Consider the following 22,260-nt stretch of genomic DNA (forward strand, 5'->3'; position numbering starts at 1 on the left):
AGGCGGCGCTGCTGTGACTTCTACACTTGCCAGCCAAAAGTGCTGTGTAAAGTTCTGTTTTTAAAAGTTGCAACAAAACATTTCTAAAATGCTATGAATTTACATCAACACACTACTGGTAACTGATCTTATCAAAGAATGGACATATACAATGATCATCTTTTTTTATACCAAAGAACAAGATACTCATTGTATGTATTGGGTCACAGAGCTATTGATGAATTTGTTTAGAAAGCTTAATGTGCTTTTCATTTTTATTTCAGATGATCCTGTCCATGCAGCTCCAACCACTTCTACGCGTGTGTTCTATATCAGCGTAGGGGTTTGCTGTGCAGTAATATTTCTTGTAGCAATAATCTTAGCTGTTTTGCACCTTCATAGTATGAAAAGGATTGAACTGGATGACAGGTACCGTACATGTTTTGGGAAAGGAAGAAAATAAAAGCAGTTGCATGCATTGCCTGGGAGCCCACACGCTGGTGCGCAGGGGTGCTAGGGAAGGAAGGAGGATGATCAAGCCCTAGCCAAAGAAAAAACTACTGTCTTTGTGATTGCCTTCATTGTGTTTCTCTAATTTTATTATTTTTAATTTGTGAAGTCAGAAATTATAGTTTATTAGTTGGTGGAGAAGCCACGATCAAAAAACTTTTCCTTATCCCCTTTGATGTGACCAGACTCCTAATACCTTTGAAAAATAGCCTTGTTTCTTCCTCCTAGTTGGTTCCTTCATCATTATCCATTCATCCACCCACCCATCTATCCAGTAAACATTTATTTAGAACCTGCTATGATTTACCAGTAAACCATTGGTTCTCAAACTGGTCGCACGTTAGAATCATGGGTAAGCCTTTAAAGCATATCAGTACATGGGTCCTGCCTTCCAGAGATTCTGATGTAATTGGCCTGGGGTGGTGTTTGGGCTCGTTATTTTTCTGAAAGCTTCCTGGATGATTGTAATATGTAGCCTTTGAAATACAGTGGGTTAGATATGCTAAGTGCTGGGAATTTAAAAATTAATGATATACCTCATGGCTTCAGGTATTTAATCTTTGACATTAACCCATAATTATAAAAGTTTGTAAAGTTGATGATTATGGTATATGTATTGTAGTGTGGGGTATAAAAGGTGCTTGTTCCATCCTGGGTGAGTCAGATGACAAGGAGGACATTACAGCCAGGACAGGGTGAGAAATAAAGATGGAATGATAGACAGTCTCCAGTATGGGATTCTTTGTTCCCTCCTCAGTCATTCCCAGTTGCTGACTGAAGATGTTTCCAGCTTCATGCCTAGGCTTTCAAAGTATCTCCCATTTTCTTTGACCCTTTCTCTCTTTCTTTCCGTAGCCTTTCTTAGCACTCCAGTCAACTGATTATTTGTCCCTCACTTTTGCCCTGCACTCTGCCCTTCGGGACTTCTGTTCATGCTTTCCTGCTGTCCCTGAGGCTCCCCTCATTTTCCAGCAGCCCAAACTCTGGTTGTTCTTCAGATTTCACCTTCATTGCCATCTGTTTCACAAAGTGTTTTCTAGGCCTCCCAGCTACCCATTTCCCTCTCCTCTCTGTCTTTCCCTCTGTCTTTCTCTCTGTCTCTCTCTTTTGGGTAACAATTATTATACCTTTTCCTCCTGAAATCAATTTTTTATATACTTCTCTCTCCTACTAGAATGTAAGCTTTTTCCAGTTAGAGAGCAGTGTGTGTTACTGCTGAGTCCCCAGTCCTAACACAGTGTCGTTCATGCAATGGGTAAGCACATTGGTGACCTAAACAAAAACCCAAGGGGACAAGGGAGCATGGTTGAATTCAGTATCTGCCTCTAAGTATCTCTGTTCTTATTGTTCTACTTTCTTTACCTGAGTAGAGGGGGGGGGGGGAAGAAAAGATAAGAATGAAAAGAGTAATGCATGGGTGATATGTTTCATATGTTGTACGTATGTGGTATGGTCGAAGTTAGATTTAGGTTTGAGAGAGGAAGAAATGGTCTTTGGAAGCCCTGAGGAGAAATGAGGCAACGGGAACTTTTTGATCAGACTCAGAGAGGATACAGGTGGAGCTGGGGTGGGGGGGTCACTGAAGAACATGACATTTAGAAGCCATCCTGGTGCATTCACTGTCCTTGAGTGTTTGCATGTGTGCCAGGGCTGTGAGCCCATGCGGGCCAGAGTTGTGTGAGAACTTTGGGGTTCCATGGGGCATACACCTCTGCCTGCTGAAATAGTCTGTTACCACCCATGAACTGGTTCCAGTGTTTTCTGGTTTTCAGGTGAAGATTTCCAGAAATTCCCTGAATAAAAGCAACTTAAATTATCACTTGTTTTCAGAGCATAGCTTGGTGGTCAGTAGCATAGACTCTGCAGCCAGAGCATCTCCGAACTCTGGTTGCTCTGCTTACTAGCTTTATGGCCTTAGCACATTATATGGCATCTTGATGTTTCAGTTTTTCTCATCTGTAAAGCAGAGATAGTAATGGCATATACTTCCTAGGGATGTTGTGAATTTTCAATGAAATAATACCATAATACCTAATAATACCTAATACCTTAGGACACAAACTGCATGTAGTAAGTGCCATTACTATGACTGATGTTTTCAGAAAGGTGCAGTGGGCTGGGAGTGATGGACTGATTGCTTCCGATATTTTCTGTTCTATTAGCCATAGATGATTACATGCCAGGCAGGCTAACAGTGTTGTCTAGAAAGTTCCCATCCAGTAGTCTAATGGCACTGGACTTGATAGTCCGCTGGGGCGAGATAGGCGGTAGGGAAGAAATCCCTGTTGGACTGCAGGCTTCACGAGGGCAGGGGGCTTTGTATATTCTGTTCACTGCTGGGTCCCCAGCACAGTGTCTGCTGTCACACATTTAGAAATAGAGACATCAGTAAGTGCTGCGAGGAAAGTTATCTTTGCCCCAGCTTCTGGCTGCAACTCTAAAGCAGAGTTAATACCTCTATAATGAACCTCACTTGCTTATGAAAATCAAATTAGATAATTTATTTAGACCGGTTTTAAACTATTAAGTGCTAGAAAATGTACATTTTAATTTCATTTTCCACCTCATGTGTTGTAGCTATGTAGATAGTGGTTTTAATAGTTATTGGGTAGATTCCCGACTGCTGCCTGCTTCTCTTTTAATAATATTACTGGGGGTTCGAAAAATGGTTTGTTTTGACCACTTAACATAGTGCTTTGCTCATTGTAGGGACCCACTAAATATCTGTTGAACAAACAAAAAATGGACATGGACATACAACATCTTTGCATGCCCAGTCTTTTCAGGAATTCTGAGTTGGTACAAGAGTGCCACCTACTGGAGAGAAACAGTAGTAAATGATTTGGGGTCTGGGCATTCTACCATCACAGTGCATCTTGGTTGTAGGGAATAATCTAAGTAGTGTTTCTGCATGTATTATACAGCTTGAGCCTTGCAAAAATCCTGGGAGGTAGATTTTTCTTAATTCCATTTTATGGGAAGTAAATGGAAGTTCTTTATTTTCCCCCTATTGGGGGATGGTAATGCTTCCTTTCCCTCCCCATTATTTAATCCTGTAGTGTTTAACGACTTTGATTTTCATTGTGATCATTGAGTAGGACTCACAACTCCAAAAACGGGTGCCTTGTACTTCCTCGTCATTCTGAGGATTGGGGATGCGTAATATTAATAATAACAAAAATAATTAGTAAATGCTTTGTTATTCCCTCATCTGTATGCCATTTGATTTTGGACCATCATTAAAAGAGACCTGTCTTTCTGTTCCTTTTCTTAAAAGCAGTCGAATTGAATGGCATGTGCTCTTTTCATAAGAGGGCACTGATCGTTCCTGCAGTGTACTGTCATGTGCCTGCTGTCTGTGGTGTCTGAGGACTAGTACCTGCATTTCTGAATGACTTAGTGATTGTGGAGATGCAGAGGTGGATTAAAACTTCAGTGTGGGGTGTTTGTGGTGGAGGTCCATGCTTTGTGATCTCCACCAGGACTTCAAGCTAGTTATAATGTCTGCATGCATGAAGAAAGGAAATTTTTCCTTGAAGCTAACTCGCCACGCATTTCTTTTGTTTGCAGCATCAGTGCCAGCAGCAGTTCCCAAGGGCTGTCTCAGCCCTCTACCCAGACAACTCAGTATCTGAGAGCCGACACACCCAACAATGCAACTCCTATTACCAGTAAGAGTTAATGTAATCCTAACGATAATTCACCGAAGTCTTCTTTGGTCTGTCAGTGGTGCTGTGTGGTTAGTTACTTACAGGACATGTACCACACTTTGTACATAGTATCTAGCAAGTGCAGACTTGGGCTTGATCTTCGGCTTCTGCTTTCTAGAATATTAAAAGAAACTCTCTAAAATTGGAGTACAGAAAATAAAATTCTAAGTTTAATTGCTAGATTTGATTTTGCGAAGATTTCAGTGGTTCAAGTATATTCAATTGGGGTACAAAATCACTTCTGTGGGGGTATAGCTCAGGGATAGAGCATTTGACTGCAAAACCACTTCTACAGAAATTCAGAAAAAAAGGTTTTTGGGTATTTAGGTAGAATAAGCCATTGAGCTGCATGGAGACAGAGACCTGTTTGATGGTGTTATGGGCTCTGGTAAGAACTATATGTTTTCTCTTCAGGATAGGATACTAGCTTCTATTGGAGTTGAGAGCATAAGATCTGACTTCCTTAACAGAATTTTGATCAAAGTTTTTAAACTGTAACATGTGCATGTTTAGGGGGAAATTATCATTATTAGAGTACAATTTAGATATAAAGAGCAATCAGGTACCATACAGATAAGGAACAGTGTAATCATCAGGATAGATGGTGGGTCACAGTTCAGGGCCTTACTCAAAGATGCCATTGGTTAGTTAAATTAGGTTCTTATAGGCAGTTGGCTGTTACCTTCCTTGAGCTAGCATTTTTCTTTCATAAACTAGTACTAAGAATATCTGTTCTTCACCCAGTGCCCTGCTGTGGTCTTTCCCAGTAAAAAGAACCAAAATTCTTTGGGGAAATGGGTGGTTCCAGGACTGGGTCAGAGGTGTACAAGATAAACCTGGGACATTCTGCGGAGCCCCAAAGCAAGGAAGCTGTGGAAGACTTGAAGAGCTCCCAAAATGGGTCTATTTGAGCATCTAACATAAAATATGTAAAAATCCATGAGTTCGTAATGGTACATTTTTAAAACATTGATCATTATGCAGTAACTAAGACACCAATAATAAATACCTTACTCTGACAACTGGCTACATGAACTGTTCTTCATAGTAACCAGATAGTGCTGGTTCATGTGGCAAAATATTTCTTTACAGAAGAATCTCAGCTAATCGATATGGAAGGAATGATAGGATTAGAAATTATATTTGTAATCACAATAAAATATTTGACTCAGGGAAAGATTGATAGTGTTTAAAACCATTTGAACAAAGGGAAATGGAAACTTGACCATTTGAGGAATCAGACTGTCACCGTCTGAATCCACTGATGAAACTTAGCGTCACTGAAGCAGAACAAGTGTTACTGGCGGTTTGCGTTCCCAGATGTGACACACCACTCCTGGGGTTTTCTTGTTTCCTCTCCCACCTTCAAGAGTTAACCCGGACCTAATCAGGCTGTAGAACTGCTTTGCAGTTTACAAGCAATAGGGAAGTGAAATGATATTCAAAAAAGCAGATGCCAGATACTCTCTCTGATAACTGACTGAATTTCTTTAATAAGACAGTGGCAAGAGAAAGAAAAGGGGAAGAGAGGGCACTCTAGACTAAAATAGATGTGAAAGAAGTCATAACAGCAGTTGTCATCACTACCAGCAAGAGAAAGAAATGCGTGCTCCTCAGGAAATAGGATGATAAATGTGAGAGTGGTCCAGACTATGCAGCATGAGAACACTTGGCTTGTGATGTTCGGCTGCCAGTCTTGGCTCTTTAGAGTCAGTTTGTCCTTGTGGATATAACCTTAAAGAGGCAGATAATTCAATTATTATATATGCTAAGAGCAAAATACTGTTAGAAAATCAGTGGAAATACATTTATTTATTAAAATGCTTTTTTAGTTACCATCAATAAAAAATTTCCTCATTTTTGGACTTCCTGCCAAGATGGAGGCATTGGTGGAAACACTGTGCCTCCTCGCACAACCAAATTTAAAGACAGCAAAGATTTAGAAACAAAAATGCAACCAAACAGACAGAAAAGTAAATTGTACCAAAGTTTGACAACAACGAACCATTCACCCAGACCAGTAAGAGGAGGGGAGTTGGCGGTGGTGGAGAGGGGTCCCAGCAGGAGGAGGTAGTGATTGGCAATGTGGGTGGGCGCAGACGGAAACTCAGTAAGGCTTGAAAGGAGGCTGACTGACTGTGGACACACATTTGCGCACAGAGAAATCAGGCAGGTTTAAAAACAGTCAGTGAGACAGACTGCACAACCCAGGGCCCTAGCAACAAGAAATAAAGCCTAAAAGCACCGATTGGAAAAACTTTCGGGGGTTGAGGTGCTGGGAGAGACTCCCAGCCCCACAGGAGAGTTCGTAGGGGAGACCCACAGCATCCTAGAATGAACACAAGCCCACCCACCTAGGAGCCAGCACCAGAAGGGCCCAATTTGCTTGTGGGAAATGGCAGAGGGGACCAAAATTTGAGAGATCGGAAAAAATGCCACTGCTCCCTCTCTGACCCCGCCCCCAGTCTCACCCCAGTGACTGGGTTGCCCTGACCCAGTGAACACCTAAGCTTTTGCCCCTCGTACGTAACAGGCATGAACAGACCAAAACATTGTGGCTCAAGCAGAAGAACACCTCAATGCCCCAGAGCCAATACTTCTAAGTGGCCAAGAGATAGCCAACCTATCAGATGCACAGTTCAAAATACTGGTGATCAGGATGCTCACAGAACTGGTTGATTTTAGTCACAAGTTAGATGAAAAAATGAAAGCTACACTAAGTGAAATGAAGCAGACTGCACAGGGAACCATTAATGATGGAAACAAATCTGGGACTAAAATCAATGGAGTGGACCAGAAGGAAGAAAGAAATGACCAAACAGGAAGGAATGAAGAAAGAGGAATTCAAAAAAAAAGAGGAGAGGCTTGGGAACCTCCAGAACATCTTTAAACATTCCAACATTTGAATTATAGGGGTACCAGAAGGGGAAGAGGAACAGCAACAAGTGGAAAACTGATTTGAACAAATAATAAAGGAGAACTTTCCCAATCTGGCAAAGGAAATGGGCTTCCAGGAAGTCCAGGAAGCTCAAAGAGTCCCAAAGAAGTTGGATTCAAGGAACACATGAAGGCACATCCTAATTACATTAGCCAAGATTAAAATAAAGGAGAGAATCCTAGAAGCAGCAAGAGATAAGGGGACAGTCACCTACAAAGGAGTGCCCATTAGACTGTCAGCTGATTTCTCAAAAGAGACCTTCCAGGCAAGAAGGGGCTGGAAAGAAGTATTCCAAGTCATGAAAGGCAAGGACCTACATCAAAGATTGCTGTATCCAGCAAAGCTTTCATTTAGAATGGAAGGGCAGATAAAGTGCTTCTCAGATAAGGTCAAATTCAAGGAGTTCATCATTACCAAGCCCTTATTATATGAAATGTGAAAGGGACTTATCTAAGAAAAAGAAGATAAAAAATATGAATAGTGAAAGGACAGCAAACTCACAGTTATTAACAACCACACCTAAAACAAAAGCAAACTAAGACGACAACTAGAACCATATGGAGCAGAACCATAGAAATGGAGATCACATGGAGGGTTAGCAACAGGGGAGTGGGAGGAGGAAAAGGGGGGAGAAGGTACAGAAAATAAGTAGCATAGACAATGGGGAGAAAATAGATGGGGGAGGGCAAGAATAGTGTGGGAAATGCAGAAGCTAAAGAACTTGTGACACATGGATTGAACTAGGGGGGAATGTAAGGGGGAAGGGGTGTGCAGGGTGGAGGGGAATGAAGGGGGGGAAATGGGACAACTGTAATGGCATAATCAGTAAAATATATTTTAATTGTTCTCATTTTTGTGGACATAACCTTAAGGAGAAAAATCATTTATTATATGTGATAAAATAAGTAGTTTTTAAAAACTCAGTGAAAATATATTTGTTTATACATTTTTTAAAAAGCAGAAAAAGTATTTGAAGACATGATGGCCAAGAATTTTCCAAAATAGCAAAATGCAACAGACCTCAGGTCCAAGAAATTCTGAGAACTTCAGACAGTAATAAACATACAGTACTCACATTGTACTCACACACCCAGGCATGTCGTGGTCAGACTGCTATGCAGTGCAATGAGGTATGACAGGATGACCACTCGTTACAAAGTTCCCCAAGGCTGTTCATGTCATCCTTCGGGCAGCCATGGACAATCATTGTCCAGGTCCACTAACCCTTCTGGGGTTTTTCTCCCCATCATCTCCCAAAGCAAATCAGCAGAGACACCGTTCTAATTTCCCCTTGCTAACTATGGATCTTTCTTTTATTCTGTTTTTTGGAGTGAAAGTTTTAATTTATGGCTAGAAATTTTGTTTTTGCTGTTATCATATATGGTTAAGAGAACTGAAAAACAAATACGAATCTCACAATGGTATGAGTAGGCTATATGAGTGTCAGAATGATTAAATTAACAATATATTTTAAAAGGAAAGACGTTTTTACAAACATCTCATGTGAAAAGCTATTCTGTTAGGAGAGTATGTTAGAAAATCTTACAGTAGGCAAACCGTCCATAAGACAAATGAAATTGAATTCCATGAATCAAAACTTGTTTCCTTTGGCGAAAAACAGTTGGAGTGGTGGTAATGGTAATATTATTTTTAGTGTTTCTAGTGTTAAATCTGCATTTTAAGATTTGGGGGTAGGTGTAAAAATGTGTTGTTGGTTTTTTTTTTTTGTTAAATGGCCTTCGAAAGTCATTCCCCCTGCACATGTGTGTACCTTTTTCCTCTTATGGTTGTTACGTTCATTCATTGCTGTGCCTTGAGTCCTGAGGTTCTAACTGAACCAGGTGACGCTGACGCCATAATAAGGGTATTTATATTTCTTGGTTTGGCTTTGTTGGCTCCTCAGGTTATCCTACCTTGCGGATAGAGAAGAACGACCTAAGAAGTGTCACTCTTTTGGAAGCCAAAGCTAAGGTGAAGGATATAGCAGTATCCAGGGAGAGGATAACTCTAAAAGATGTACTCCAAGAAGGTATCATCTCAAAATCGGGTTTTTAGGGAAGATTTAGTATAAACACTAAATTTTTTTTGTTTCAAATTTTAAGAACTTTGTGTCTAAGAATAGAAAGCAGTACATGGTTTATTTCCTTTATAAAACTGATTTTCATTTCCCCCTTCTTTAAATCTTTAATTTGCCTTTATTTATTTTTAGGGAGGAGAAGGGAGTGAGAAAGAGAGGGAAAGAAACATCAATGTGTGGTTGCCTCTCAAGTGGCCCCTACTGGGGACCTGGCCTGCAACCCAAACATGTGTCCTGGATTGGAAATCGGACTGGCAACCCTTTGGTTTTCAGGCCCATGTTCGGTCCACTGAGCCACACCAGCCAGGGCTGTTTAGTTCTTGTTTAACGATGATCACTACCTAACAGGCCTCTTTGAAATAGTCGTATGTAATTTTTTTTCTGTGACAGATGGCATGGGGTTCTAGCAGGAGAAACATGCATGGGCTTTGGAGTTACACCCAACTTCCAGTCTTATTCTCATGGTATATTACCACTGTGACCTTGGAAAAATCAATACCTTCTGTGTCCAGTTTTCTCTTCTGTAAATTTGAACTGTGTTCTTTACTAGTAGTCTAGTTACGAAGGTTAGAGGAAGTAATGCACATGAAATGGACTAGCACACAGTAGGTGCTCGATAGGTATTAGTACCCTTTCCCTCTCCACTTGGTGAGCCTCGCTTCCTGTTTTTGAGTTTAGGGTATTGATTGGAGAGATGCTGAAAGAAGAGTACAGAAATTAATAACAAAATATTTCATTGAGCTCTTTAAGTGGTTAAATACCAAATCCCACTCCCCCATTTTATAATTCAGTTTGAAATGTTTTGGATACATATGAGTCATTTGAATTTATCTGCTGGTTGGGATACTTGTAGACCAGTCGTAGCTAAGTAAGGGTCTTGAACTGTCCCCAGTGGCAAAGAGTAATTAACAGAAGCAGATTTCTGTTGTTGTCTTTGAGTGTGTGAGAATAGTCCATTTCTCTCCTTTGTCATTGTTCTGAGGCTAAGCCTGGAAACTCATAAATGACTCTGCAGATACCAGACTACTGAGTTTCGGTGCTCCTGGCTATATCATTAGTTTATTTAGGATAATTCAGGAAGAATTCTCATATACTTGTGAGGTTTCTAAAAGCAAATTATTTCATAGTTACAAAGAACTTCTGATAGGCATTAAAAAACAAAGGTTTGGGTCTTTTTACTCTTAGGGCTGCAGTAATGTTGATCCTAGGTACATGCCCTTGTTATGTTTCAGTTACATTGTGCCAGAAAGTTTTATACTTAAAATTTTATGAAGGTTTATTTTATGATCTTGTTAATTATTTTTTTCCTTTTAGGTACTTTTGGGCGTATTTTCCATGGGATTTTAATAGATGAAAAAGATCCAAATAAAGAAAAACAAGCATTTGTAAAAACAGTGAAAGGTAGGATTTTTCCCATACTTTTTCCATATGCTTTCCTGTCTAAGGGGGCTCATGCCAGCTAAATTCTGCCTCAAATTCTCAGTGTGTACCAGACCTTTATAAACCGGTCTATGTTAATTTAGCTCATATGAGACTATTAAGGAAATGTGGGTTGTTCTCATTAAGGTATAGAAACTAGAAGTCCAATAAATTAAGACATTAAACATTTGTTAGATATTTCTCAGGCTTCTAGTTAAACTATATCCACATGGCTTCATTGTTGCTGTATCTAATATTGTGGTTTTCCCAGGTTAAAATTCTTTGTTTTTCCCCTTTAAAAAAAATGTTAAGGCGGGGGCGAGTTAAAAGAGAGTAAACAGGGAACATACAGGGAGGGAGGGAGACTTGACTTGTGGAGGTGAACATATAATATAATATACAGATGATGTATTATAGAACTGTACCATTGAAACCTATATAATTTTATTAAACAGTGCCACCCCAATAAATTCAGTTAAAAATGTTGTTAATAGTTATCCCTCCTCTCTCTCCATCTGTCTAGTACTGAACATTATAAAGAAAAAAGATAACCTGCTATACCTTGTATGAATTACCCTCCTCCTGCCCCCCCCCCCNGTATTATAGAACTGTACCATTGAAACCTATATAATTTTATTAAACAGTGCCACCCCAATAAATTCAGTTAAAAATGTTGTTAATAGTTATCCCTCCTCTCTCTCCATCTGTCCAGTACTGAACATTATAAAGAAAAAAGATAACCTGCTATACCTTGTATGAATTACCCTCCTCCTGCCCCCCCCCCCATTGTACGGAATGCTGCAGAAAACACCCTTATCCCTGTGTCCATGTGTGGGTATTTCTTGGTCTAGTTTTGCATGGACAGCGATGGATGGACTTGGCTGCCCCAAGAGGTATTACATTTAAAATTTTGAAAGATATTGCTAGATTACTTTCTAAAAACTATCTAAAAATAGTTTTTATTTTCGTGAACATATTAATTAACTAGGGAAATGTAATACCTGCTTTTTCAATTATTGTTTTATCTAAGTTTTTAAATTACAGATTCCCTATCAAAATGCATTGTAATATTATTTATATATGGATTATTCCCTAATATTAGTAAGTTAAGTACTAATATTTAAAGACTTTAAAACATTAGAATTTTAATTACTTATAATTGATGTTTCTAAGAGCTTAAATAATTCTTAGTTGAGCTTATTTACTCCTTTTCAGAGAAAGAAAAATGTGGAAGTTTATTTACAAGGTGTTTACTGTCTGACACTGTCTGGTACAGATTGAGATGACAAGATACTAATTTTAGGAAAAGCAAATTTAGCATTTTGAATGCAGAGATTGAGGGCAAAATTAAATTTAGTTTTATGAGTAGGAGGTGACAATTTTATGAAGTTTACAAAATTAATTTATAAGAACTTGTTTCTAAATTTACTTACAGGAACTCATGGAAAGTATTAGGGTTTATGTTTATTTATTTCTAAAAAGTTGGGCTGTGATAACCTTATAGAAATTCTTTGGTGTTTGATTTCTTTGAATTTAGCAAAATTGCTGTCTAAGGATGGTACAAAAGCCACACACACACACACACACACACACAAACCTTTTAATCTTTTCTAAGTAAATGGTTTAACTCACTGTATTATTCAGTATTTTATTCAGCCACCTTTCCTAACTCCAAAACAATTTTAAAGGCTAATATTGAAATGAGGTCCCATTAGATTTTCTGACTAGTTTTTAAGGATAGTGTACAAATTTACACTCCTTAAATATAAAAATTGAACCCTAAGTTTAATAATCACTGCCCTTGGATATACTTTCTCCATTTTTAAAGGAAACATTTCCTTTTAACTCTAATATTTCTTCTGAGGTTTGTAAATATACTGTGGACAATTTAGAACTGGGCTATTATGAATTTGTTCTGGACGATTCTTAACAAAAGAGATTTCCGTACAGAATTGGGTTGATTTAGTGTTGGAAGGGGAGAAAGAAGGAAATAATAGTGATAAGAAAACACAATGTGGATACGGGGACTGTTTCACAAGATAAGATTTCTCTTTCCATATACACTTGAATTGTAGTCATTTACTTGTTTCTCTGTCTTAACACTGTATTTTTTGTTCTCTTTGAGACAGACAAAAACAAGAGAAAGCACATTAAGTCCTTAGCTCAGATAGATGGTCATGGTTTGCTTGGGAAACTGAGAGGAAGTACATTGACCACCATCCCTGCCTCCAAATAGTTGGATAGCTGCATGATTACCTCTAAGATTTGTTCTTTGATGGGGTTATTTTTATTTTTTAATTGAACCTATATAGAACTGACAGCGTTCTTTCACAAATCTGCATGCATCTATGTGCTGCACAATTAGAAGTGCAGCTTAAAATGCAGAAAATACATATTGAAATGATCATTGACCTTTACTTTGGGCATGAGCAGGAAATTTGGAGGTTGGTGTCTTAAAAAATTCATAGTCTTGCATAGATACTTAACAAATACTTTAATATAAATTTACAAAGATTAAAGTTATGAATCTGGGCCCTGGCTAGTGTGGCTCAGTGTGCTGAGTACTAGCCTGCAGACCACAGGGTCACTGATTCGATTTCTAGTCAGGGCACGTGCCTGGGTTGCAGGCTAGCTCCCAGTTGGGTTCATGTGCAAGGCAACCACACATTGATGTTTCTCTCCTTCTCGTTCTCCTTCCTCTCTCTAGAAATAAATAAATAAAATCTTTTAAAAAAAAACAGTTAAAAAATAAAGTTAGGAATCTGAATTTCACACATTGTAAAATTGAATTTCATAAAAATAAATGAATTAATTTGAGGTTATTGGTGTTGTTTTCTCTAATAGCTAATTTTTGTCACTTGTGAATGTATTTTTTATCATTTCGTTCTTTATTGTAGCTTTTCGAATGTAAATTATTTATAGTATTCTTTTCAAATGTATACATGTTGAAGATAGCTCTTTTAGTATTTAAAATTAAAAGACTAGGGCTAGACTGGGAAAGGAATCCAGGAAAATGATTTTTTCTTACTAAGTGTATAAAATTATTTTTTCTCCAATTCAAAGTTTTTTTAGATCATCATTCAGTTCAGGTAGCTCTCGCTTAATACAACATGTTTATCAAAGTTAGGAACTTGAAAAATATGCAGAAAAATGACACATCCTGATATTACCTTCTGTTTTACTTGTATCTCTTTACCAATTGATAGGAAGGTAAACTCTTACCAACTGGGGTTTTCAATCCAAAAAGATCCTACTAGTCTCCCAATAGTCTGGCTATAATTTCATAAAAAATTATTTAGATTATGTAAAGAGGAATGAGGCACTTCCTACCATTTACTAAACAATCCTAAGTGTTAAGCAGTTTTTGGATAACTAGAGTGTGTTTCATAGACAGTGGTGTGGATCGCCTTTTCCAAACAAGTGCCCAGTGTTTCATATTCTTGGCTTTTTGTCCACTTATTTGACATTCCTACGAAAGTCTTAACCAAGTGAAGCTGTCTGGAAAGGGGACACTAATAACAGGTGGTGGGAGAGGGAGTGATTCCATCAGGTAGAGCTGGAAGTCAATGAAACTTGCAGTTTCTCGGCTTTGAAGGCTCCACTTCTAAGGGGTGAATGGGACATGTGATCGTAGTGAGTGAGTGCAGGGTCTGGACTTGACTGTTGGGTCAGCATTTTACTGGGTGGGGCTGGGATGTGGAACTCGAGTTTGCCAATCACTACATCTTTTTCTCCCTCTTACTGCATTGATCAAAGGCTTTATAAATTATTATTATTTTTACTGTTGACTACAAAATAGTTATTGGTTTCTTTGAAAGTGACTTTAAGAATACTATTACTTTTTATTTTGGTATCGAAAGCCATTTTTTAAAAATGGACACTCATTTTTAATTTTATAATGAAAATATACTGTTGACTTAATAGAAATGTTCTTTTTAAACAATGGGGAAATGCCTTCTTCAAAATGTTTTTCTTATTGATTTGTGCAAACTTTTTAAATAAGAGGTTCAGAAAGGAAAATAGCCCTTTATATACTTTATGTGTTGCAGATATTCTTCCGGTCTGTGTGAACTTTCTCTACTTTGTTTATGGAACCTTAATTTCTAATTTTTATGTAGTCAGGTTTATCTTTAATGGCTTCTTTTAATGTTGACCTATTCAATGAAGCAATACCTATTATGATAGAATTTTAAGCTAGACCTATTTAAATTTACTTGTGATTTACAAGGAGACTTTACCTTATAGTCTCAAAGGTATAATCCACATTATTTGCTGATAGCAGCAGAAGATATTAATGTCATATATAGTATCGTCACTCAAGACAGCGTCATGTTCTTTATACAGATCAAGCTTCAGAAATCCAGGTGACAATGATGCTCACTGAGAGTTGTAAGCTGCGGGGTCTTCATCACAGGTGAGAGAGAACCACCACCATCTGCTGAGTGTGGCGACATTGTCTGTTACATTTTTATTTCAAGAACAGTCATGTGTTCTGAATTGAAAGTTTTTGGAATAGTTTAGTTTTTGTCTGAATATAAAAGTGAAATGCATGCCTGTGGCACAAAATTTAAGAACCGTGAAGTATAGGGAAGAGTGTGTGAGCCCACATCTGGATGACCATAGCTAAGCATTTGAAAGTTTATACATATTTATGTGCATATTTCCCTTTTAAAAATAGGATAATGATACACATGTGCTAAAAAACTGCAGTGAAATTTCTGAACATAAAGAATGCTAAACACAGTAATAGTAAAAACAAAAAGACTACCTCCTAAATTCATTGTTAGCTAACACTTTGCCATTTTTGCTTTGTGTGTGTATATACATGTGTATGTATATCATCTATCTAGATAGATGATAGATATTTGTGATTGTGAAAGTATTTTAAAATAAATTGGACATCTCAACACTTTCACTGAATTTCCAGGATACATTTAAAAATGTTTTTCCTGTATACTCAGTACTGTTACTATCCTTAACACATTAAACATGCTTTGCTGTTTAATGTGTTAAGGATAGTAACAAAACAATATATCTTAACTTTTCATGTCAGTAACTATATATTCATGTCCACATTTAAAAAGGCTACATAGTAGTTCATTAAGTGAGTGTATCACCACATTTGAAACAAGGACTGGGTATGATCACCGTGGGCAATGGCCTTTTTGACACTGTAGGGAGTGGAGTGCTTGATGTTCTGTTATACTAACTCTAGGGAGAGGAACCAGAGTGTTTAATACTAGAATGGAATGTTTACCCAGTACTTAGGTACCTAGGTAGTATTCTTTCTTTAATCCTCACCCAAGGAAGTATATATTGACTTTAGAGAGAGAGGAAGGTGGAGAGAGAAACACTGGGGTGAGAAACATGGATCAGTTGTCTCCTGTATGCATGCCAACCAGGGATCGAACCCACAACCTAGGTATGTGCCCTGACCAGGGATCAAACCTGCAACCTTTTGGTCTATGGAATGATGCTCCAACCATCTGAGCCAGCCAGCCAGGGCCCTAGCTAGTGTTTTTACCCTGATGAAAGGCCTATACCACTGTAGCACAGAAGTGGGCAGCAAGGATAAATGCAAAGACAGGATATACCCAGTAAGTAGTTTGTAGCTATTGTATCCTAAAGATGCTCTGGCTAAAAATGTTCAGAGCAAGCATGTGCAGCACTTGCTCATGCGGCTTTAAGCTGTGGGGTTTCCCAGTACCCTGCCAGGATGAATTAGCAGCCCTATTATACCCTGAGAGGATGGAGTGGGATGGATACTCAGTTGGGGTTATTTTGATACTGGACATCCAGTGACAGGGAGAAGTCTTCTAAAGGTAACTTACAGTTTGATCAGGTTCATTGTGTTTCCTGGCTATAAAGCAATACCAGGACTCCGAGTTTTTAATAAGCAAAACACATTGTCAGTGTGTGGAAAGTGTATTATTCTTTCCACTCACTGCTGCAGTTCGTTTTTAAGGGAACTAGGGCCTCACACATTTCTCTTGACCTCTGATGTCTAGACTATTCATGCTGTGTGTACTCATTTGTTTTTCATTCTTCCGTCTACTTCATTAAAGTGCACATTTCATACTTGGAACTCTCTGCTAGGCAAGAGGGATAAAAATGAAATAATGGTCTTCAGTGGTCATATCAGAATTTATCAAGTAGGCTAAATACACTAAGTAAAAAATGACACTTGGTTTTAAATTTTACCTTTTTAAAAACTAGTTATATAACTCCATGCATAAGACATGTTTAATTCATGTTTTAACATTCCGTAATTAAGGAGAGTTGTAAAGTGGTGAAATATTTTAAACTTTCTTAAATGCCTTATTTTCATTCCTTTTTCCACTGGAATTTGGGAGAACAATTTTTATTATAAATTAAGATAAGCTGTATAATTAAAGGCAGCTATCAGTCTATCTTGATTACATTGCAAGTGCTTCATACCAAAGAACTCTTAAGCTATTTTCACTTACAGTTCAGTTCTCCGTTGGCCAGAGGTGCCTGATGGCGGCACCTCTTACACCGAATGCCCTCCAGCCCTGACCGCGCAGGGACACTTGCACGGCTGAGGGGGGGCGCGGCTTTTGTCCAAGTTCCCGCAGAATCCGCCCTTCCCCTACCTTGTCCTTCTGTCTCATCCACTCCTAGACCCCAGAGCTTCTCTTTATCCTCCCCATCTTAAGAAAATGCACGGAATGAAGAGCAGTCCCTTGTACTTTGAAACATTTTCATGCTGCCTGTTACCTTTCCCAGAGGGGATTTTAACCTCTGATGATAGAATAAATGATGTGATCTCATCTAGCAAACTTACTGTGCCTGGAGAAAATGCCTTCAGCTCTGCTCAGTGAGTCTTAGTCATGAAGAAAGCAGCAGGGAAATCGTTTTTGGCAGGGGTGGGGAGAGATTGGGCAGCTCTGCACATCAGCCCTGAATTGCTTGTTTAATCCCGAGTGCAAACTTGCTGTTGTCATTTTAGTGTGCATGGGACTTGGTGTGAAAAGAGACTGTCATCTCCCCTGTACTCCCTTTTGTTCTCCTCAGAGGAAGTGTCCAGGGGGAAGTCTAAGGCTTTTGGAATCAGATAAGATTTGATTTTGTATTCTTTACATACTTGCTGTTCAACCTTGACAAGTTATCTAACCTCTCTCTTCCTGTGCGTTTCCTGCTTGTAAGGTGGGACTGATCAGCGCTGCCACTCTCAGGCTGTCGCGCAGGCAGAAGCCTTACCTGGAGGTTACCTCCTACAGGTTCTCTCCTGTGAGTCGGCATTTTCCCAGCTCCTCGGGGGCAGTGCCCTCCCTGTTAGTAACTCCTGCACAGCACAGGGGGGTCCAGAGCTTTCGCTTGTGCACTGTTGCTCCGGCCAGAATTGTGTGATGGTGCTTTTAAAAGAGATACATACTTACTTGAGACAGTTTAGGAAATATAGAAAAGCAAGTTAGAAATGATCCAAAGTCCTATAACTCAATACAACAACTCTTAAAGCTTAGCGTATTTCTGTGCAGAGTTTTATTTTTTTCTCCATTGCTGTAATTATCCTGCAAACATGTGAATTTTGTGTTTTGCTTTTCTGTGAGATCAGCTTTTACTCATATTCTCCTAATAGCTCTTTGTGACTGTTTACTTGGTACCTACTATTCAGTTATTGGGTGTACTCTACTTGCTTATGGACATTCACGTTGCTTGCAGCTTGTTGCTACTAGTATTGCATTAACTGCAATATTAGTAAATGTAGCTTTCTTTTTTCCTTATTCAACATCTTCAGAAGCAGAATATGCTAAGTTAAGGAACACTGATGTTTTGTAAGGCTGTGTTATTAAATATTAAATGCTTGTTTTCTAAGGTATAGAGTATGAGGCATTAGGTGTAAAAATAAGAGTCCCTGTTAGCTTTTGCCTTCTAGGAATTTTCAACTTAGTGGGGAAGATGAGGTAATTATATAAAAACTTACGTAACCATGGGGGAAAATCAGTGGTTATTTCCAGATGCCAGTAGAAAAAGTGTCATTAGGCAATAGGATAAAATGTATGTAATGTGCCATAGAAATTTAAAAAGGAATAAAATTGTTTACCACATGCTTGTTTAACTTTGCCCATTGATGGGGTTCCTATGTTAGAGGTATGGGAACTAAGGCCAAAGGAGATGGCCACACAGACAGTTAATTGTAAATTAAGGATTTGGAAATCAGGTTCTAAATACTCTGTCACCAGTTAAGACTCTCTTGGCTTTTGTGACAATTTCAGCCTCTTAGAGTCTTCTTGATTATCATATTCTTGTTCCATAGTCTGCATTGGGGCTTATTTTTTAGGTGTGATGATGGACAAAATGGTATATTATCATAATATGCTCACAGTCAAACATTTGTCTCTAATCGTCCTTTAGAGTGAAATAAAGATTTAATGTGGCTAGAATGTGTCTTCAGAGAATCCAGTCCACGGGAAACAACTTCGAGTTCATAACTTTTCCCTAGTGCACATATGGGAAATGTTAAAGTCTAGTTTAAAAAAGCATTTATAATTTTACATTTTTAATGGTAATTATATTTTTAAATATGTTAGAGATTTTCTTGTTTTATTTTTATTTTACTGATTTTTATTACAAATGAGCCCCTGAGGTTTTAGATTTCACTTGTCTTTCTCCTGGTTTCTGATTATTTTATAGAAATCTTCTTCCTATTACCCATGTGTGTATAGAAGAAGGAGAAAAGCCTATGGTGATATTGCCTTACATGAATTGGGGGAATCTAAAATTGTTTTTACGGCAGTGCAAATTAGTAGAGGCCAATAATCCTCAGGTGAGAAAATTTGCCAAATACAAGTTATTTACCAATAGTTTCTGATTTTATCTTTGAAAGTAGATGTTTACATTTTAAATATAAACTGTGTAAAGGCCTGCAAGAAGGAGCTGAGAGTCAGATGACGTTATAACCTGTTGGACTGGGGGAAGGTTGGTGTGTGATTCCTGCCTAAAGGCGTATGCCGCGCTGGCGCCGAAGTTTTCTCTCGTGTTCCCATTGTGTGTGTGTTTGTTCAGAGTCACCTCAGACCCTCTGTGACACCCTCGCAGTCGTTTTCTGAAGGTGCTTCTACGAGATCTTCCTTCTAAAGGTAGAAGCAGGCCCATCTGATCTGTATTGAGAGCCATTTGATCCATATTGCGCCAAAAGTTTGTGGTGACTGGAGGGCATATTTTTAATATACTTTGCTGTAAGGTGTTAGTCATCTAAGAGTTTCTTTCTTGTCACTGCTTGTCCACATAGCTCTGAAGCATTTGGTTAGATTCCAAACACATTATGATGGCGGTAATAGTAAAGCATAGTATGTGTTTTGCTGCCACTGTATTTTGTAGCCCAGTTAAGTTTGTTTCAGGATTTATAATAATGTACTTATTAAAGTTGTCAGGAGAAAAATAGATTCAACGGTTGCATTGAGTAGTTGGTTTAATATGTTTGATAAGCTTTGTATATTGACAGGATTATAGCCAGGTTCCTAATGTGGGTTGAAGGCTAAAGCCCACCTGAATCACCTGGGGAAGAATTTCATTCCCCAGCCCACAACATTGGCTCCAGGGGAGTACATTATTGCAGAGAGCTATAGGCTTGTATTAGTTTGAAAATGGTCCTTAGGGGATAACCTCCTAATAAAAACTATTTTAGACTTCCAGTCAAAATGGCGGTGTAGGCAGATATGGCTCACCTCTTCACACAAGCACATCAAAATTATAACTCAAATATAGAACAGCCATTACTCAGAATGTCAGAAATTGAATTGAACGGAAGTCTGACAACTACGGAATTAAAGAAACCACATCCATCCAGGCTGGTAGGAGGGGTGCAGAGGTGGAACAGTCTCTTCCCTCACCCATGTGTGGTGGATAAGAATTAGGGAGGGATATCTTGGGAGCGAGGGGTCCCAGGCCCACACCAGCCCCGCAGCCCAGGGTTCTAGCACTAGGAAGGTAAATCCCTACAACTTCTGGCTGCAAAACCCAGTAGGGATTGAGTTGATGGAAGAAACTGCTAATGCCCTAAGCAGTTCCTCTTAAAGAACCTACACACGGATTCACCTACTCAGATTCACTCCCTCTGAGCTCCCCCACTGGGCTAGCAGCTTAAAGGGCACCAGTGGCATATTGGGAGAAACTGAAGTGTCTGGCATCAGGCAAGCAGAGGCCATTGTCCCTTTTCTAAACCCTTCCCCCACAAAGCTAGCAAGCTGGTGTCATATCTGAGACTCCCATCAACCTGGCTAATACTGTTTGACTTGCCTTAGAGATCCCCAGAGACTCTGCCCCTCCCAACTTACAAGTCCACCCAAGGTGCTTTTCCATATCAATGGCTGGTCTTGCCTCATGCTTCACAACTTCTTAAATCCTCTCAAGCAACAGCTGGCTTCAGTGAGGCCCAGGCCCAGCACTGGCAGCAGCCAGCCTAGATTCACAGCTTGGCTTTGCCTGGGAATCTCCAAGCCCAGCACAGGTAGCAGCCATCTCAGATTGCTTTATATCTCAGGCAAGGTGGCCCCAGGCAAAAACAGGTGGGGGCTGATCTTGGCCTGTACCACCTGGGAAACCCCAGCATCAGCACACCCAACAGACAGCTACAGACCACATCAGAGCACCACCAGCCTGCCCCTGCACAAATTATCCTCCACATAGAATTGGAGGTTTGTAGTCAATGGTCACAGCCAATCCCTGCAGCTGACTGGCCTGGGTAAAATCCCTCCCATTGATGTGCTAACTACAACCAAGGCTCAACTACAAGAGGAGGGTATACTCAGCCCACACAGAGGGCACACCTTGAGTACCCAGCTTGGGTGATAGGGGAGGCTGTGCCACTGGACCCAACAGGTCACCTAGTACATTAGGCCATGCTACCAAGACACAGAGTCACAACAGCTCTACCTGATACATAGAAACCAACACAGGGAGGCTGCCAAAATAAGGAGATGTGGCCCAAATGAAAGAACAGATTAAAACTCCAGAAAAAGAGCTAAATGAAATGGAGATAAGCAATCTATCAGATGCAGAGTTCAGAACAGTGGTTATAAGAATACTCAAGGAACTTTGTGAGGATCTGAGCAGCATTAAAAAGGTCCCATTAGAAAGGAAGAATACACTAATCGAAATAATTAAAATAATGAACAATTTATAGGGAAACAACAGTAGAGTGAATGAAGCTGATAATCAGAACATAAGGAAGCAAAAAAACAACCAATCAGAACACTAAAAAGAAAAAAGAATCCCCCCCCGCAAAATGAAGATAGTATAAGCAGACTCTGGGACAACTTCAGCAGTCCAACATTTGCCTCATAGGGGTGCCAGAAGGAAAAGAAGAAGAACAAGAGATTGGAAATCTATTTGAAAAAAATTAATGAAAGAAAACTTCCCTAATTTGGCAAAGGAAATAGACATGCAAGTCCAGGAAGCACAGAGAGTCCCAAACAAGGTGGATGCAAAGAGGATCACTCCAAGACACATCAAATTAAAATACTAAAGGTTAAAGATAAAGAAAAAATCTTAAAAGCAGCAATAGAAAAGCAATTAGTTACTTACAGGAGAATTCCCATAAGACTATCAGCTGATTTCTCAAAAGAAACTTTGCAGACTAGAAGGGATTGGCCAGAAATATTCGA

The 22,260-nt window shown here is 39.1% G+C and overlaps 1 protein-coding gene across 2 annotated transcripts in view; it reads left to right on the forward strand.

The window, feature by feature from the left end:
* Positions 1 to 22,260, forward strand: part of RYK (receptor like tyrosine kinase) — a 95,901-nt gene that overhangs the window by 50,527 nt on the left and 23,114 nt on the right. Inside the window, exons 6-11 of one of the 2 annotated variants that reach the window (XM_037061252.1) lie at positions 264 to 408; positions 4,060 to 4,160; positions 9,041 to 9,166; positions 10,529 to 10,615; positions 14,978 to 15,047; positions 19,289 to 19,421. In XM_037061252.1, coding sequence (XP_036917147.1) covers positions 264 to 408; positions 4,060 to 4,160; positions 9,041 to 9,166; positions 10,529 to 10,615; positions 14,978 to 15,047; positions 19,289 to 19,421 — 662 coding nt within the window. Of the gene's footprint in view, positions 1 to 263; positions 409 to 4,059; positions 4,161 to 9,031; positions 9,167 to 10,528; positions 10,616 to 14,977; positions 15,048 to 19,288; positions 19,422 to 22,260 lie in introns of both variants that reach the window. The other variant, XM_037061251.1, reaches the window with a different exon arrangement.

Source organism: Sturnira hondurensis, unplaced genomic scaffold (assembly GCF_014824575.4).
Source record: "Sturnira hondurensis isolate 20B ecotype Veracruz unplaced genomic scaffold, ASM1482457v3 Scaffold0013299, whole genome shotgun sequence".
In the NCBI taxonomy this organism is placed as follows: domain Eukaryota; kingdom Metazoa; phylum Chordata; class Mammalia; order Chiroptera; family Phyllostomidae; genus Sturnira; species Sturnira hondurensis.